An 18377-nucleotide genomic window follows, 5' to 3' on the forward strand; every position below is an offset into this window, starting at 1 on the left:
TACAACTTGCAGGCACGTCACTTACTGTGCTTCTGCCACCTTGACTTGCGGGCTTCCTGAGGGCGGTGTCTCTGGCATCTCCCCTGTCTGACCCCGCGGCCCTCCCCGAGCAGCTGCTGAAGGATGGAGCCCATGGACACAGGCCTGGGTGGTGGGCGAATCACAGGGGCCGGGTCACCGCTGCCTTCACTGGCTGTGTGACCTCAGGCAAGTTGCTGCCTCTCTCTGGGCCTCTTCCAAGCCTTGACCTGAGCATAAATGTCCAACTCTTCAAAGATATCCCCCTTTTCGAATATATTAGGTCTTATTTAAGGGAAGGTAATAGAAGTTGGAGTCATTTACTAAATTATACTTTAAACCAACTGCTGGTTGATTATTCTGAAAACATTGCAATAGTTTTCCCAGGAATCACTGATATTCAATGAACTAATCGTATTTCTTATTCAATAAACTCTTTTATTGTTAAGTTTTTAGATTTCTCCATTGCAATAATGAAAATAGCACTAGTATTCGTAACACTTAAACCCAAACCAAAGGGGAACCCCTCCTCAAATTATAAGGTAAATGACACGTAATTGAACGAATAGTAAATGTTGGGAAAGAGGCATTTAAAATATAGAAATAAGGTCAAGGTTTTTGTACGCGTACACATACTTTAAGGTTTAGTTGATGAAGGTGATTGTTTTTGAAAGCATGGGATTTTGAAAACTAACTTATAATTTGTGATAAAACACAACTGTAGAGAAAAGGCAAAATCAAGCAAAACCCAAAATACCCCCAATACGAAAGGAAGTGAACCAAATACAGGGGGTCGGTATGCAAACCTCCAGTCCTTTGGCCCTGGAATGGCAACTGAGTGGGTTTCATAGAAATTCTCCATAGAAAGGAATGTCTGGGCCTGGTGTGACATCGCTGTCTCCGGGCCTGTCTCCTCACAGAGGAGAAGTGGCGTGTCCAGCACATCTGTCTGGAGTGGGGCGTGCGTTCCCAATCCCTTTGAGAACAGTCCCCAAACCTGAAAAGGCGAGGCGTCCCTGCGGCTCGGGGCGGCAGGGAGCTGGGGTCAGAGCTGGCCCCCGACCCTGCCAGCGCTGTCCGAGTGGTTCACGGGCAGCGGGTGGGCCTCCGTGTTGAACACCCAGTCTTCCAGGGACAGCATGTCATCTTCAGAGAACAGAAGATAGAGGTACCTGTGCCAGGCAGGGAGGGGGCGAGACACAGCTGTCAGTGCTCTGGGAACAGGGGCCCTGGGAAGGAACCTCAGGGGCCTCTGCCACAGGCCTGTGGCTACGGTGCAGGGTGGGCAAGATCCCAAATCCACTCAGAGGGTTGGACCCAGGGGAGATGCTGTGACGCTGAGAAGCGCACTGGGCTTGGGGCAGACAGCCCTGGTTTAATCCTGGCCCTGCCCCGGCCCTCACACCCAACAGCTTCATTCAGGCCCTTTGCCCCTGGCCTCTGGGAGTCCTGCCAGGACACCGTGTGGCCTAGCTTCTCCTTCTGTGCAGGGTGGCCTGAGCCCTGGGCTCTCCCCGATGTGCCCCTCAGGAGACTCTATAAAGTACATGTGAGGGCACTAAAGTGAACAGGGAGCGGTGACTCCAGAACCCCAGCTTCCCAAGCCATGTGGGTTTTTATTAGAAGGAATGGACCATTCCAGTTCACCCTAAAGGCTCAAGGGCATTGCTCTGGGGAAGGGACAGACTGCTGACCGCCCGCCTCCCTAGGAAAGCTGCGTTGTCTGCTGGAAAGAACAGTGACCCAGCCCCGGCTCACTTTAGCGTCTCCGCTAGGAAGAAGGTCTGCTGCTTGTTGTCATGGTTGGGGATGCTGCTGTACACGTCTTGGATCCCGGCGAAACCGGCTTCTGTCCGACAGTATTTCTCCAAGGCCTGGGTATGGCGAGAGGAGAGGACCCCCCCAAGCTCGAAATAGGCAGGCCCCTGACCCCTCGACGGGGGACCCCTGGCGTTTGTGGAAGCAGAAGGCCGAGCTATTCTCAAGGTTCAGCGTCTGCCGCCAGGCTGGGGGGCTTGCCCCCAGCTCAGTCCCAACGGGAGAGCTGTGCCCGGGCTCTCCACCTGGTGTGAGCCGAGAGGAGGCTTCTCTCTGCCTCTCATGGAATAGACTGATGTCAGACTTGCCCAGTGGGGACAGAGGAAGGCGCTGGTGGTGTTTGTGGCTGGGCTGTGGGACTGTCATCCCAGGATTCTCCGTGAAGATATGGTCCCTGGGCTGCAGGTGGGCAGGCCATGGGCTCTCTGTCTTTTGCATAGAAATGCATTTCTCACCCACTGAGGGTTTGCAGATGGGGCCCAGGAGCACAAACACTTGGCCTTCAGAGGCCAAGAACGAGGCCTTAGGGAAGCAAGAGACTGACCAGCAAGCCATGACAATGATCCTGAGCAGGCCTGTGCCCACCTGAGTATGACGCTCAGGGTGTGGCTCTCCCAGGACAGTACCTGCCTCTGAGAGCAGTGGGTGGGGAAGGAGGAGAGGACAGAGAAGGCTCAGCATCCATGAAGGAACCTTCCAGAGTCCCCACACCTGCCTTTGACACTTGCCCTAAAGTGGGCATGAGATTTCCCACTAGGTAGCTGGACAAGAGGAGAGACAGATGGGGTGAGTGGGTGGGTGAGCAGAGTCCAGAGAGGGCGCGGGTGGCAAGGGGCTGGGCTGGCTCTGGGGAGAGGAGGGAGGGGAGCTGCTGGCCTAGCAGCTGTTCCTGTTTGAGAGGCGACGTCTGAAGCATTGGTCCAGGCTTCAGGGTCAGAAAGCAGTGACCGCATGTGTCTGGCCCCCTTGGCTGCTGCCCTGCCTTTGCCCCTCTACGTTTGTTGGCACCGGGGCTAGAGCCTCAAGGCTACGCGCCTCAGAACCCTCTTCAAGTTCCTGGCTTGACTGTGCCCAGCTGGGGACTCCTGGCTCTGCAACCATAACCTTGACCCTTGATTTCTGAACTTCAGCCAGATGCCAACCTGGCTTGACCTTCCTCTCAGCGCCTGAGCCATGGGGTTTTGGACTCTGACTGGGACTTCTCAAGGGCACCTGCCACTCATTTAAGCCTCCCCATCCACCCTTCCCCCAGCCCAGCCCAGCCCAGCCCACTCACCATCACCACTTCCCAGCCCCACTCCCGGTAGATGGGGTTGTGGGTCTGTCGCCATAAGTACATGTAGCTCTCCACCACCTCGGGTCTCAGGATGTAGTAGCTCTCGCTCAGCTGCGTGGCCACCGCCTCTTTGCCGGAGTTAAACCAGAAGGCCTCGGGCCCCAGTTTGGTATCTGTGGAGTGACCAATCAGAGGGCCTGGGTCAGACCACTCACCTGCTGCCCAGGATAGATCTGGGGGTGATGGTTGGCGATGGAGGGTGTGGGTGGGCCTGCCTGGATTGCCTGAGCCTGGCAGATACACAACTTCCCTCTTGGCCCAGACTGGCCAAAACAAGACCCTCAAGGCCTCAAAATTTTGCAATTTTAGAATTTGAGAATCCAGATGAACTACCCAGCAGTCTGGGGAGACAAAGGTTGGGGTGGTGTTCCCTAACTGTGTATGTTGCGATATAAGCCCTGCAAGATGTTCATCAGAGTTCAGCCAAGACAGGGTTCCAGGTTTCAACACATTTGGAGAGAAATGGGTTAAAACGTAAAACAGTCTCACTCCTGCAGGACTTATCAGATCCTTTCACGTGCTAATATGCAATGAAGCTTCTCCACAGACCGTAGGAAGCTGCTTTTAGCTCCTCTCAGAACCAGCCTTCTGGTTTGACAGTTTGGGAGAGGAGGGAAAGAACTGCCCAGAACAAGCACACTCATCCTCGGGCAGAGGGAGCCGACAGAGTCAGGCTGGTGAGGTCTGCTTTGCTGCTGTCATTGTTTTGTTAGTTTGTGGACAATTTACTGCCGTTCCTGTTCTGTGGATGACCACAATTATATAACCACTACCACAGCCACCATTTGTGATGTCAAAGGCTGTGCTGGGTGCTTTACTACACATTACTTCAGTCCTTAAAGGAATGTGTTCTTGGTGAGGGAGGTGTTGTTATCCCTCTACCATGCATGTGGGAACTGAGGATCAGAGAGGCTAAGTTATCCGTCCAGGGGAACACAGCACGCGGTGGCTGTGCGGGATGTTACCCGGGATTTGTCTGATGCCCCTCCCTACGCTGTGTCCTCTCTTTCCCTTCTGAGTCTGACTCTCCAGGCCTCACGTTTAGGGTATGTGGGTTGGGTCTTCCTCCGTTTAATGCCTGCATGTCCTGTCCAGGTTGGCCGAGGGCCTGGTTCTGGTTCTACTGTGAGCCCTTCCTCCTCCCACCATGGTTCAGGACCCGAGAGGCCCGGAGTTGTTTTTCCTCAAAACACGAGCTTTGCAGGATGTCCTATTCTCCCGTGGAGGGCTTCCTGGGAGAGGAATTAGCCAGACCCAGGCCCTTCCGATCCTCTCAGATGGTGCAGACACTCCTACCGTCAGAAAACAGTCGTCTTGCCAAGCTGCTAATGGGGTGAGGGCGAGAGCGCCTCTTGCAGCCGCTGCGGACGAGCCAGGCTGGCTGGAACAATATGCTCTATTACGCGGACCGTCTTTTATGGTCGGGGCTGATTGTCCCAGACAAATAGCGAGCTTTTTATTATTCCTGAGATTTCCTATTTGTTTATGGTGCTGGCAGAGAGAGCTCTTTGAGGCGACTTGAAGACCAGTTTTAGGACCCGTTGTGAATTGCTGGTTTTCTGAACAGCTCAGTCAGGACTCAGCTGCTGCGGTCACAGACACATCTCAGTGGACCTAACAAACCCTCCCATGCCGCTGGCTGAGGGCGCTGGCTACGTGCTTTCTGGGATCAGGGAGAGACCCCATCCTGGTGACCTGTTACTGTTCACATTGAACGGACGAGAAAACGGAGGCCACCAGCTGGTGAGTGGCAGAGTAGCACCTGAACCAGGAATTTTTTACTGCAAATCTTGGGTTAAACTCAGAGTAGTGGGCACCTCCTGGGGCCCTGGGGGGGCTGGGGATTGCTCTGAGGGCCGCTGTTCAGAGGCAGCACACAGCGGGGAGCCGAGTATCAGGAGACCTGGGTTCTGGCCCGGCTTAGCCACTCACAGCGGTGTGACTTTGGCTCTGGGCTGACTGAGTTTCCCCACGTGTAAAATGAAAGTCGGGTTCATGTTCTCTAACGTGACTGCTGACTCTGGCATTTGACCGTTCTGCATGAGTGCTGAGCGGATGGTCAAGAAGCGCTCAAGCTTGGATCAAAGAGGGTGATGAAAGGTGGTGTCAGGAGATGCCCAGCCCCGCTAAACAGAGGGGTTTTGAGGAGGAAAAGCAGAGGTGCTGGAGGGTAGGGGGTCAGGGAGAAGGAATTCTCTAGGCTCAGGAGGCCAATGTTTCTGCCTCAGGGGCCGGAGGACCCTCTGCTCTGTGCCCCACCCATGGGGCCACATCATGTGATCTGTGGCCACATCATCCCTGAGCCTCAGTTTCCTCATCTGTGTTGTGAGGTTCAGCAATGACGTATGAAGTGCTGAACAATACCTGGCACACACAAAGGGCTTAATACGTCACCCTACTTCCCCGTTAATTTAGTTACAGCCTCAGTGCACAGACAGCGCGTCCCTTGCTCAAATTCTGCCTAACTGCAGAGGGCGAGACTTCCCTAAGACCACGGTTCCCTGCACTCCCCCACTCTGCCGGACTCCCAGCTCTTCCTGGTGTCCAGCCTCGGTGTGTCCTGCCGGCCGGCCCCCGGCCGGGTTACCTGAGCGGTCGTACGACTCGTGGCACGTCTTAGTGATCTGGGCTGCAAGCTCTCGGTAGTGGGCCCTCTTGTCCTCCTCGGCGTCCTCGGCGCCCAGGGCGATCATGCCCCCGGAGAAACAGGCCAGGTGCCCCATCTTGTGGTCCAGGTTCCCCCCGCGCCACTCGGCAATGTAGGTCAGCCCCCCGGGAGACACATTCACCAAGTGGGTCTCGATTGCCTGGGAGCAAGGTGGGAATTGGGCAGGGAGCGGGGTGTGGGAGGGCACAGGGAAGGAGCGGAGAGGACAGAAAGTGAGTATTTTGGAGACAGCAGCAAATGCAGCTCTACCGAGCCCTCTGTCCCAGGCAAAGGGGGCCCACTGACCTCAGCCGGCCGCTGGCCCAGCTAAGGCCTGGAGGCTGCTGGGGGCTCGGACATAAGGTAGCTCCCCAGGGTGAGTCTCACACAGACTTGAAAATCTACGTACAAAAAATTTCAAAAAATCTTTAAGAATTATTACCCTCCTTGGTTAGGGAATCTTAACCTGTGGATGGGCTTCAGGGTGTCACAAATGCCCCTAAAATTGTACACGACACTTTGTGTATGTGCATTTTCTTTTTCTTAAAAATTGGTTTTTACTGATTTTAGAGAGAGAGGAAAGGGAAGGGAGGGAGAGAGAGAGAAACATCGATGTGAGAGGAAAACATCGATCAGCTGCCTCCTGCATGCCCCCTACTGGGGATCGAGTCCGCAACCCAGGCATGTGCCCTGGCTGGGAACTGAGTTGTGACCTTTTGGTGCATAGGATGACGCTGAACCTACTGAGCCACACCGGCCAGGGCTGTATGTGCATTTTCATGGGACAAGGGCCCATATATTTCATCAGATTCTAAAATAGACAAAACAAAACAAAACAAAAACCAGAGAAAATTGAGAGGTGCTCTCTACCGCCCCTCATTACACGCCTTCCCATGTAATGCCCAGGACAAGCCGGGTACGTAGTCGGCAGTGCTCTCCACAAGAGGCCGAGTGCCTTGTCCCCGGTCATGCAGTCAGACCAGGACTGGGACAAGGACCCCCGATGCCCAAGACTCCTCGGGTTCAAACCCGTCTCTACCAGTTTGGAGCTGTGTGACTTTGGGCGGGTTCTATGTTCTCTCCATGCTGTGACTTCCTTGCGTATAAAATGCAGGTAAGAACGTGAGCCACTTCATAGGGTCATGAGGGCTACATGAGATGTGTTGTAAGCTCAGCCTATTTCCCAGCACAGGAGAGTCCCCCATCAACGTTGGCCTTCACAATTCCTCTCCAGCCGGCCCCCTGCCCGCCCTCCTCTGCCCCACTGGCCTCTTCACTCATGCACCCCAGCTCCGATGAGTATTTTGTGAGCACCTCCCCTGTGCCAGGCTGTGTAGGTGCAGGGGATACAGCCCCTGAAGATGGGCCTGGACCCTGCCTTAGGGAGCTCACCCGTGAGCACAGTGACTTCCCCCCAAATCAATACACACCAATATCACGATTTGTGACCAGCATTTTGAATGAAACAAATTGAGGGGACAGGCCAGGGAAGGGTGGGAGGGGGTCCTGCTTTGCAGTGAGGTCAGAGGTCTCTGCCACGGTGATGCGCGTGAAGCAGATGAGGGTTCCTGCCTCAGGCTTTGCCCGCTGCTCCCGTCCCACTGCTAACTCCAGTCCGGCCTTGGGGCCTCTTCGGGGTGCGTCCTTGGAGAGGACAGCTTAGCCCACGCCACTGCTGCCATGTTCTTCTACTATCCCACTATCTCCCTACGTGGTGCTATCCCCACTTTGTGTACACATGTTCATGTACGTTTCTGTGGAACGTGTCTCTCCCAGGACTCGGATTGCCGTGTGACAGCAGTAGCCACCACCAGCAATCTCCAGCCAGGGCCTGGCATACAGAAGGTGCTCAAACCCAATGGGCTCCCTGCAGGTTTTTTCCTTCTTCTCTGTAAGGTCTGGGCTGGTGGGTTGGCTGCAGGAACCTCCCTGAGCAGCAGAGGGGGAAGCAATGTTGATGGCCAGGCCAGGGCACCTGCTCAGACGGGGAGGAGGCGTGGACAGCTGGCCACGGCTGGGCAGAGCTGTGTCCAGGCAGCTGCTCTGCATCCCTGAGCGTGCAGGTGCAGAGGCGGGATGGCAGGCCCAGTCCAGGTGCAGAAACATGGTTCAGTTACCCATTGTTAATGCTTGGGAGAGAACACAGACATGAGTTGGAGGGGATCCCAGAAAGTCTCACACTGCAGCTGAAAATCTTCATCTTCAAGACAGTCTCCCATAGGTTATTTCTATTTGGGGTTAACCCAAGCTAAGTAACTTTGGTAAAGAGGAAACGATAACGCAGTTTCTCTTTGAAGGGACAACTGAGATAGCAGATGCAAAGATAAAAATAACAACACAAAAAAACCAAGGCTTCTCAAACTCCAAGAGAAACAAGACAGTACAGGCTGGCCATGGACTAGCCAGGAGGCTTAAATCCTGGCAAGAGACATAGCAAAGAGCGGACTGAGAGGCAGGCCTGTGCCTGAACCCCAGCTCTGCATTCTGGGTGTTGGGCGACTCTGAGCAACTTATTTCACTTTTCTGAAGATTCCCTTCCTTCACCTGTAAAATGAGACTAACTTCTGTGCTGGCTGGGAGGCTATTCAGAGGCTCTGGCTGCCTTAGCCTCCTGAATGGGACCCTACCCCACCTGTGCCCGCCTGAGGGGGACTTTGGCAAGCCAGGCTCCTCTGTGAGTTGGCAGCTGTAAGTGGAGGCAGGAGAACTGCACCTTAAGGCAGCCGGGCCCTGTTGGCACCCTGGCTCTGACATGTGTGATCGTGAGCCTTTCTGAGCCTGTTTCATCCCCTGTAAGATGGGGGCTAAGGCACTAAATGTACTGCCCAGAGAAGGCCAGGTGACCTTTAGTGCCCAGTCCCTGTCCTTCTTGTCCTTTCTCCCATGACCTTCGGGGGTTGCTCAGTCAGCCTGTCTGAAGCCCCCATCCCACGAGCTATTGGCCTAACCTGCACACTGACACTGCCCCCAGCCCCCAGCCCAGCAGCTTTCCAGGCTGTTGCTTGGGTCCCACCCAGAGGTTCTCATGTAACCTTGTTGGGGTACAGACTGGCCATTGGGATAAACATTTTTTTAAACCGATTTTCAGAGAGGGAGGAAGTGAGGGAAAGAGAGTGAAACATAGGCGTGGGAGAAATACATTGATCAGTTGCCTCTTGCATGTGCCCTGATGCGGGGATCAAACCTGAAACCTAGGTATGTGCCCTGACTCAGAACCTGGACCTTCTGGTGCATGGGATGACACCCCAACCAACTGAGCCACACTGGCCAGGGCTGACCATCAGATTTTTAACGTGTGACTTTAAAAAAATATTTTTTAAATGGACTTTTCAGAGAGAGAAAGAGAAACAGCAATCAGCTGCCTCCGGCACGCCCTACTGGGGATCAAGCCGGCAACTGGGGCATGTGCTCTGCCCTGGAATCAGACCAGCAACCCTTTGGGGCACAGGTTGAAGCCCCAGCCAACTGAGCCACACTGGCCAGGGCTGACCATCAGATTTTTAACAGGCCAACAAGGTTGACAACCACCAGAACGCTCTTCAAAGCCCCCAACTTGGCACAGGCCCAGCCCTTACCAGGGTGGAGACACTGCAGGGGAAGATCAAATACAGGAGCAAAGCCAGTTGTCTCCTATTCAGTCAAGTGTTTCCATAAAGCTCCCAGTTTGCTTAAATAATTCGTGGCCATTTCTTCCCCGAAGCCTCAACTACTGTGCGCCTGAGGGCAGGGAACTAGGCTGCTCGTTAACTGCATGTGGTGGCAGGAAGGGCTGAACCAGATCTGACAGGAAACACTGGCTGTGGGCTGGGCTCAGCCATAGAAGCTGTGTGGATGGGGCTGAGCCAGGCTGAGCTGGGACTGGAGTCCCAGGAGCTGCTTCATGACGGAGTCTTGGGGCCTGGGCCCTGGGCAGGGAAAACTCATTAGTGAGGCCGTAGCTTAGAGTCCACAGCCCTGCAGGCCTGTTTCAATGTGCCTCCTTTAAGCACTGCCATTGCTGCCTAGATTCATGTGATCGGAGGGCAGTGAGAGATCATCCATCCACCCACCCATATTCCCCTACCCATCCACCGTCCATCCTTCCACCATCTATCCAGAGCCAGGAGACCCGCTCTGGCTTCAGCTCTGCCAGTGCCGTGCTGTGAGGCTTTGAGTATGTGCTTCCCCTCTCTGGGCCTTGGTTTCCATCCACATAAGGAGAAGGGACAGAGCTGGATGCTCCCCTGACAGAGGCCCCTCCCACTTGGATGCACTAGCTGTCACCTCTGGCTTGGCAGGAAGGTGGCTGAGGGTCTTGTTTTGCCGCCTCCTGCGTGGGGGCTGCCAGCCACCGCCTGGCTGCGATCTGGGCTCCGGCACATCAGCTGAAGCACAGACACCGAGGTTTCTGAATCAGACTGCCTGCCGCTTCCCGTGAGGCCTCAGACAAATGAGCGCACCTCCTCGAGCCTGGGTTTCTATCTGAAACAAGGATGCTAACATGGCCCTAATTTCAAGGCGCTGAGAAGAGTTATGAGACGGGTGTGCAGTGACCGATGGGGCAGGAGCTGTCTGTGGTTCCCCGGCCAGCGCACTGTGGGGGAGGGACAGACAAGGCCCTGGCACTCGGGCCTGTGTGAGCACGGGTGGCGAAGGACCGTGAAGGTGCTGTCTTACCGTCAAGGCTTCGTAGTACATGTCTTTAGCCTCCGTGTCTGTCTTGGCTGACATCAACCAGGATTTGATCAAATATTCATAAAAACTGTCCCCGAGTCCTCCAACCGAGACGTGGTCTGTGAGGGGAAAGCAGACACAGCATTATCTCCATCGTCGAGGCGCGGCAGGACCAGTGGAGCGCACATCTTGCCCACTGGGCTCTGGCCTGCGGGCGGAGCAGCATTTCATCAGCAGCCCCCCAGCCCGGAACAGCGGCTGAGAGAGAGACGCAGCCTGCGGCGCGGGGAGCCAGGCCTTCTCCAGCGCCGTGGCCCTGCACACAGGTGCGGGGGCTCAGCCAGGGCTATAAATCATGTTGCCATAGCAGGCCGAGGACGTCAGGGCCTCTGGTTATTAACTGGAAATGAGCTGCATTTCTTTAAAAAGATAATCTGGTGGCAGGGAGTGGCGATTTTTATTACCTGGTGACAAACATGGTAATTAATGCTGGGAAGGTTCCTAAAAGGCCATGAAGAGGAGGAAGGAGAGGCTTAGGCGGTCAGGGTACAGAGCCTTTCTGGAAAAACTGAGTTTAAATTTAGCGAATTGGGATGAATGGAGTTCAAAGGAGCAGGGGGAAGACAATGGGATTTGAGGACGCCCCTCTCTGCCTGGTGGCATCGCCCGAAGTCCCCACGGAGCAGGACCTCCAGGCTGTGGTTGAATGAGGAGGCATCTCCACCCAGGGCTGTCCTGGGAGAAAAACGGGGTGACCAAGGCACCACAGAAGCAAGACACGGACAGAAAACACTCACATGCTTTAAAAAGTAACAACAGGAAACATAAAGGCATTTAATGACATAATGCAGAGCAAACATCACTTCCCTGTTAGGATTCACTTAAGCAGAGAGAGGGGATGGGGGATGGATTAAGGTAGGGTGGGTGGATTGGGAAGAATATTTTCAGCTCCTTTGCAGAAACGGTAAAAAGAGAAAGAAATAGAGAATACACCGACAGCTACCAGGTCGATAGTGGGCTAGGGGTTTTGTTGAATAATTATTATTTTTTAAAAATATATTTTATTGATTTTTTACAGAGAGGAAGGGAGAGGGATAGAGAGTTAGAAACATCGATGAGAGAGAAACATCGATCAGCTGCCTCCCGCACACACCCTACTGGGGATGTGCCTGCAACCCAGGTACATGCCCTTGACCGGAATCGAACCTGGGACCCCTCAGTCCGCAGGCCGATGCTCTATCCACTGAGCAAAACCAGCCAGGGCTTGTTGTATTATTTATAACATCTTCCCCAGAACCTTGCAAGGTGAGCACTATCAACCCCATTTACTGGATGGGAAAAAGGAGAGCGAGCCTAAACCGCTCACCCGAGGCCACCAAGCTGGCAGCTCTCACTCTCTGCAGCTTCACACCGTCAACCAGAGGACGAAACCAAAGAGGCACCGAGAAAGGACAGTGCACAGAGAAGGACCAGAGGGTGAGGGCAGCCGGGTCGGGGAGAGGGGCTGAGAGGAGGCCCCCACAGTAAACCAGCCCTCGGCCCCTCCACAAACAGATCCTGGCCAGTGAGGTTTCAGGAACGGAACAAACACTCGCTAAAACTGGAACCAACCAGATAAAGCCTAAGCCTTGAGGAGTGGGAGGGGGTGGGTGTGGGCTGGACTTTGCCAGTGAAGAGGGAAGAGAGAACCAGCACAGCACACTCCTCACCCCTATTCCTAGGTGGAGGGCACACAAAGGGCGGGGAGGGGGTGTCGATGGCATGTCCCTCTTGGGGTAGGAGGTCTGTGTGGAGCAGGGATGGGGGGAAGGCTGTAAGCAAACTGAGTCAGCCTCTGCCTCGAGCCGCTGAAGCTCACAGCCCACAGAGGAGCCCTGGCTCACAGGTGGCAGCCAGGGCACTGCCATCTCCACACTCATCTCCCGGCCCTGCCTCCCCTCACTGTTTCTCCACCCCCCAACCTCTGGCCCCCAGCCTCCCATGCTATTCCTCACCTTGTATGGCTAGGTTTCCTCACCGGACACCTTAGCTTCCTCCCCTCAGAAAGGCTTTCCCCAGTGCTCGCATGACCCCTCCCCTCCCTCCCTGCAGGGTGACCATGTGGGAGAGTGACACACACACACACACACACACACACGCACGCACGCACACGCACACATGCGCACACACACACGCACACACACGGCCTGGCCCGGGAAGAGCACCCAGTGATGCTACCCTCCCGTTGCTGGGGGCGTGCCTATGCTGTCAGAACCTGTTTGGGGTCTGCCTCCCGGACTAGGCTGTGGGCTCTTTGTGGAGAGGGACTGCGTAGGATGCACATTTTATGTTCAGGACCTTTACTGCACACAGCAGCCGCCCTGAATGAATGAAAGGAAGGTAGGTTTGAGCTGTGCTGGAAAGGGCCTCAAATGCCAAGCCAAAGAGTTTGGATTTTATCACGTGTGTGTCGTGGAGCAGGCTTCCCCTGGCTGGTGTGTGCAGGGGAGGGGAGCCAGGTCGCCAGGACTCCACAGGCGACGGAGACCGGACACCCACGTGGGGAGGTGCGTATAGTCTCTCAGGGGACCTTGACTGAAGTGGACAGTTCTCACTTGGAGGTCCCACTGCTTTCTAGCTGCCGTGCATGTGTGTGTGCACGTGTGCGCGCGTGTGTGTGCATGTGTGTGTGTGTGTGTGTGTGTGTGTGTGTGCGTGTGGTCGTCTCGGTGCTGGGTGATGCACTGGGAGAAGCCTAGGCCTGGGTGGGAATCAGAGGCCGGATCTGCTCTTATCTCCAGGCAAGCCATTTCCCCTGCCAGTCCTCAGTCTTCTCCAGTAAAATGCTTTTCAAAGGGGAGCCCGAGTTGGTGTAGACAGGCCTTAGAGCAGAGGTGGGTTCTGCTGCTTCCTGACCATGTCAACCTCTCATCACATCACATCTCATCATCTGGGCAGCAAGAAGCAGCACCCAACAAGCCGGGAAACCTGCCGGCAGAAGACAGCACGCACTGGGGAGGCCGCCGGGCTCGCGCTCCCTTTTGGAAGAATCTAGACCTGCCACTGCCTTCCCACCGAGGAGAGAGTGGGATTCTGGCAGTGGACAAGGAGGCCGAGCCCTCCAGGGCTGGCAGCTCGCTGAGCTCTCATCCGTGATGGGTGCCAGCAGGAGCCTGGTGGCTTCTCCGGCTGAGATCCTAGCAGCCAGAGGTCTTGGTCTCCCCTGTTTCCCTGAAGCTCAGCTTCAAGCAGGAGTGGGGAGCTGCCAAGAGCACCCCAGTTCCTCCTTTGCCTCTCTAAGCTACAATTTCTACGGTTGCAAATCGGCTAAACAGAGGATTCAAGGAGAAAAAAGAATGTGAACACACTTAGCTTATGCAAGTGGGGAATGTTATCATCTGGAAAAATACACAATCACAAAAAAAACACCCTGATGAAAACCTGAGATGACCCCAGGCACCAGAGCCCGGGAAGGAGGAAGCAGGCGCCAGATGTAACCCCCGCTGCTCATTAGCAGGCTGTGGATTCATATTTTATTAATATGAAACAAATTTTCACACGTGACCGACTTGGCCCAGCCCTGTGACCCCTGGCGCAGCCTGAAAAGAAAATTATGCTTCTCGGTGGGGGCTCCCCGGTAAATTGCCAAGGTGGCTGCCAGCTGGAAGCCACACCCTCTCCTTTTGTGGGCTTTGCTGCGTCGTCCCGGAGCAGCAGAGGCCAGCAGCCGGGCAGTTTATCTCTGTCCAGTCAGGCCTTGCAATTAAAAGCAGTAATGGTTACTGAACGGTCTCTTCCTGTGGCCATAATCTTAATTCAACCCTTCGTTTTCTCCTGCACTTTTGGATTTCATAGCATGTTTGGTTAAAAATACTGTGCGTTTCTAGAAGTGGTTTTTGCAGGAGGCCACTTGGGAGTGAGGTCATCACCAGGGAAACGTCTTGGGTCCAACTTCCTGGGCCTCGAGACCTGCGATCAGGGAGGCTGGGCTGGAAGGACAGGCCCTGCCTGCATACTGTTACTCATGGGCCCATCTCCAGCAGATGAACTGAAATCTGTTTCCTGCAGCTTTTGGCCATTACTCCACCCCCCTCCACAGCACACAAAGAACATATCTCCAGTTCTCCCATTTTGCAGGAGAGGAAACCAAGGCTCAAAGAGATAAAATGAACCCCCCCTCACTCCCAGCCATGCAGTAATCAGACCCATGTCTCCTTTGACGCCAGCCCTGGCTGATGCCATAACAGCTGGGGCTAGAGGGGGTGGGAGAGGGAGAGGGGCCCTTGTTTGGGCAGAGGCAGTGAGACGTGGGATCTGGGGAGGCCCTTGAGCAGGGCCCACGGAACCTGCTGCCACCAGTTTGTGGGATGACAAGACACGACCGGGGCCTTGGTCAGGAGGGCAAGGTGGAGCAGGGCTTCTCAGCAGGGGCAGTGCCAGGGGCCTGGAGACTTCAACACTCTTGCCTGAGTGTCCCCCCAAGACCCATTGCCGGGGTCCAACCCCAGCGGGTCCAGGGGTCCCCAAAGGTGTGGACGGAGTCGGCGAAGAAGGAAGGACACGGAGACAGGGTTCAGTTGATCAGCAGCCTAGCCAGGATCTCCAGCCAGGATCTCCAGCCAAGTTCTCGTCCGGATCTCCAGAGAGGTTCTGCTTAGGATCTCCAGCCAGGTTCTGTACAGGTTCTCCAGCCAGGTTCAGTCACCAGGTTCTAGTCAGGCTCTCCTGCCAATCTCCGCAGTCAGGTTCAGTCCAGGATCCCCTGCCATGCTCTCTCGCCAGGCTCCGCCTCCAGGCTCCGAGGCCAGTCCCTGTCCAGGATCCTCCGGCATGCTCTCTCCAGCGAAGTTCTTCTGTCTCTAGAGAACGTTCTGTGTAGGTTCTGTGCCTAAGCTCTGTCTCTCTTGGTCCTGTCTTCCAAGCCCTGTGTTCTAAGTTCTGCGTTCTGAGTTCTGTCTCTCTGTCTGGTTCTGTGTTCTGAGTTCTGTGTCTTGCTGTCTTGTTATATCTGTATTTATACCAGTTCATTTTAATCCTGTCAATCTCTATTACAAAGGTTAGGGCGTTTCTTATCTCCATTCCAGGGAGTAAAGATTATGTAGCTTAAGCATGATTGTTCGTAGTTAAAGTGATTACTTACCCGCCTGGCACTTAGTTGAGGGGTTTTATTCCCTCCCTGACTTCAGGGGAAAATCCCTACCTGGGGAAACAACCTTTCTCGGAGAGGTGACCTTGGTTAAAACACACAGCACTAAGGGGAGCAAACATATTAAGAACAGTATGCCATATATGCCAGGTCCCTTGAAACAGCAAGGATGGACCGGCTCCCGGCAACCCATTTTGTTTCAGCAGGTGAAGCTGGGGGCTGTGAACGAGGCTCCACAGGTGACCAGGTGACCAACATCTCTGGCTGAGAAGAAAACCTCTGCACGGAGAACAGCAGGAAGCCTGGGACCTGTCCCTGCCGTGTAGGACACTGCAGTGGATTCGTGGTTTCTATATCGCTGTATTAGGTAGGTTCTGCTTAAGTTTAAAATCTAAAATCGAAGGGGCTAGGAGAGGAACACTCCCGGAAGGGTGAGGGATGATGGAGGCGTCAGCGGGCACAGAGATGGAGGCTGTAGCCCTGATGGAGGCTGGAGACAGCTGGCGTGAGGGGGATGCGCAGGGCGTCACCACAGCAATGACAACCATAGTGAAAGCTCCCCCAGCTACCCGGGGGGCGGGGCACCCAGGAGCACTGAGCCAGTGACTCTGGTCTGTGCCCTGCAGGGGCCTCGCCGGGAAGCTGGCCAGGGACCCGCTGAAGGACGGGGCCGTGTCTCTGTACTCACGTTGTATCCAGTTCCCACTCACTGGACTGATGAAGTTGGGGTAGAGGCCGAATGGCTTGTCGATCTTCCTGAGGAACTTGCGGATGTGCCTGACCTGCCGGGAGATGGACACCAGGCACACCTTCACTTTTCCGAAGAAGCCAGCCCCTCCCAGCTCGCCAAGGACCGGGCAGCTGGTTCAGACCCCGAGGAGGCAGGAAGGGGGAGCTGTCAAGCCAACAGCAGGCTCCAACCAGAGCTGGGGGGATGGCCTTGACCTGTGCCCTTGTGCGGGCGGGGCCTGGCTCACCATGTCTGCACTGACCACTCTGCCTGGGGTCTGCCAGGCTCCTTACCCCCAACCCCTCTCATCTCACCCCTTCCTCATTGCATGTTGCTTTTGGCGGGGAGGGTCTTTATAGGAGAGAGGATTCACATAAGGGATGGTAGCTGTTTTCTAAGTACCAGGTAAAACTGCCTTTTTAATAGGTCAGAAATGGTCAAACATTGGCAATTTCATATGGTTAACCTGGTAATATGTTCTTTTTTCTGATACCATAGGAACCATTCCAGAGGGGAGGCCTGGGCTCAATACACCATAGGCACCTCAGGTTTTTATTTTTTTTATTTTTTACAGAGAGGAAGGGAGAGGGACAAAGAGTTAGAAACATCCATGAGAGAGAAACATCGATCAGCTGCCTCTTGCACACCTCCTACTGGGGATGTGCCCACAACCAAGGTACATGCCCTTGACCGGAATCGAACCTGGGACCCTTCAGTCCGCAGGCCAACGCTCTATCCACTGAGCCAAACCGGTAGGGTGGCACCTCAGGTTGTAATAACATTTCTCAGTTCCTCTAAGCCATACTGTTACATATATCATCTCCAATCACTGGGACAACCTATGTGGTATCACTAGCTCAGTTTAACAGACAAGAAGCCCGAATCTTAGAGAGAGTCAGTGGTTGCCCATGGGTACCCACTAGGTAAGTGGCAGGGCCCGGAAAATTTCTGACCAAACGGAGCAGCCCCTGGGTCCAACACGGACCAGGCGGGGACCATGCAGCGACCTGTAGCGGAGGCTGCCCCACCTGAGCAAGAGGAAGCTAGATTTGCAACCTTTGGGCATACCAAAGGCAAGTGGGAAGGCCTTATCCCTCAGGGATACACGAACCCTCCCAGTGCAGACCTGCGGGAGAAAGGCCCGGGGACCGTACTGTGTCTGCTCACAGACTCTCCTACAGGGCAAGGAGCAGGGAAAGCAGCCTTTGACTGTCAGCCCTTTCTTTTCAGGAGACGGCATTGCTCTGCCACATCAGATCTCACATCCATTTATGTTAATGCAGTCCATTACGGGGACAGGAATGTGCTTGTACCTGACTTATTCGCGGCTGTCCTGGTGGTAAGCAGTGGAGCAGGCTAAATGAGCTCCCCCAGAGGGTGCGGGCGCTTCTAGAATTTGGGCCAATTTGTTGACTGCCAATAATCGCCTCTGTGGGAGGCATGGCTGGGGATGCACAAAGCTGGAGAATGTAAATGTAGAGGGAGACAGAGAAAGGGAGCGCGGACCCGGGAGGAAAAGCCTGAAGCCTGTCGTATTAATCTGCTCTTGAACGAGCGTGGGCTTCAGAGACAGGAAGTCCTGGATTTGATCCTGGCTTTAGCACTTCCCAGATGGATGATCCAGGACAAGTGCCTTAACCTCTCAGTCTCAGCTTCCTGTAAAATGGGGATGACAGGAAGACCTGACTCCGAGGGCTGTTGGGAGGGTTAGAGACACTCTAAGTGCCCAGCACACAGTAGGTGCTCAGGCAGTAGTAGCTAATTACCTCCAGACTAGCCAGGGACTAGAGCAGGGGTGGGCAAACTTTTTGACTCGAGGGCCACAATGGGTTCTTAAACTGGACCGGAGGGCCGGAACAAAAGCATGGATGGAGTGTTTGTGTGAACTAATATAAATTCAAAGTAAACATCATTACATAAAAGGGTATGGTCTTTTTTTTTTTTTTTTTTTAGTTTTATTCATTTCAAACGGGCCGGATTGGCCCGCGGGCCGTAGTTTGCCCACGGCTGGACTAGAGGGAGCTGCTGGTCCTGCTCCATCCTGAGCCGG

The 18377-nt window shown here is 54.6% G+C and overlaps 1 protein-coding gene across 3 annotated transcripts in view; it reads right to left on the reverse strand.

Annotated features, from left to right (window-relative positions):
- Positions 1-433: 433 nt before the first annotated feature.
- Positions 434-18377, reverse strand: part of MAN1C1 (mannosidase alpha class 1C member 1) — a 134312-nt gene continuing 116368 nt past the window's right edge. For 2 of the 3 annotated variants that reach the window (XM_059690742.1, XM_059690741.1), the window contains 6 exons: positions 16286-16379; positions 10476-10591; positions 5760-5979; positions 3113-3285; positions 1777-1892; positions 434-1190 (listed from right to left, as the gene is read on the reverse strand). In XM_059690742.1, the coding sequence (XP_059546725.1) occupies positions 1064-1190; positions 1777-1892; positions 3113-3285; positions 5760-5979; positions 10476-10591; positions 16286-16379 (846 nt within the window). In that variant the 3' untranslated portion in view covers positions 434-1063. The remainder of the gene's footprint in view (positions 1191-1776; positions 1893-3112; positions 3286-5759; positions 5980-10475; positions 10592-16285; positions 16380-18377) is intronic. The other variant, XM_059690743.1, reaches the window with a different exon arrangement.

Source organism: Myotis daubentonii, chromosome 3, assembly GCF_963259705.1.
Source record: "Myotis daubentonii chromosome 3, mMyoDau2.1, whole genome shotgun sequence".
Classification (NCBI taxonomy): domain Eukaryota; kingdom Metazoa; phylum Chordata; class Mammalia; order Chiroptera; family Vespertilionidae; genus Myotis; species Myotis daubentonii.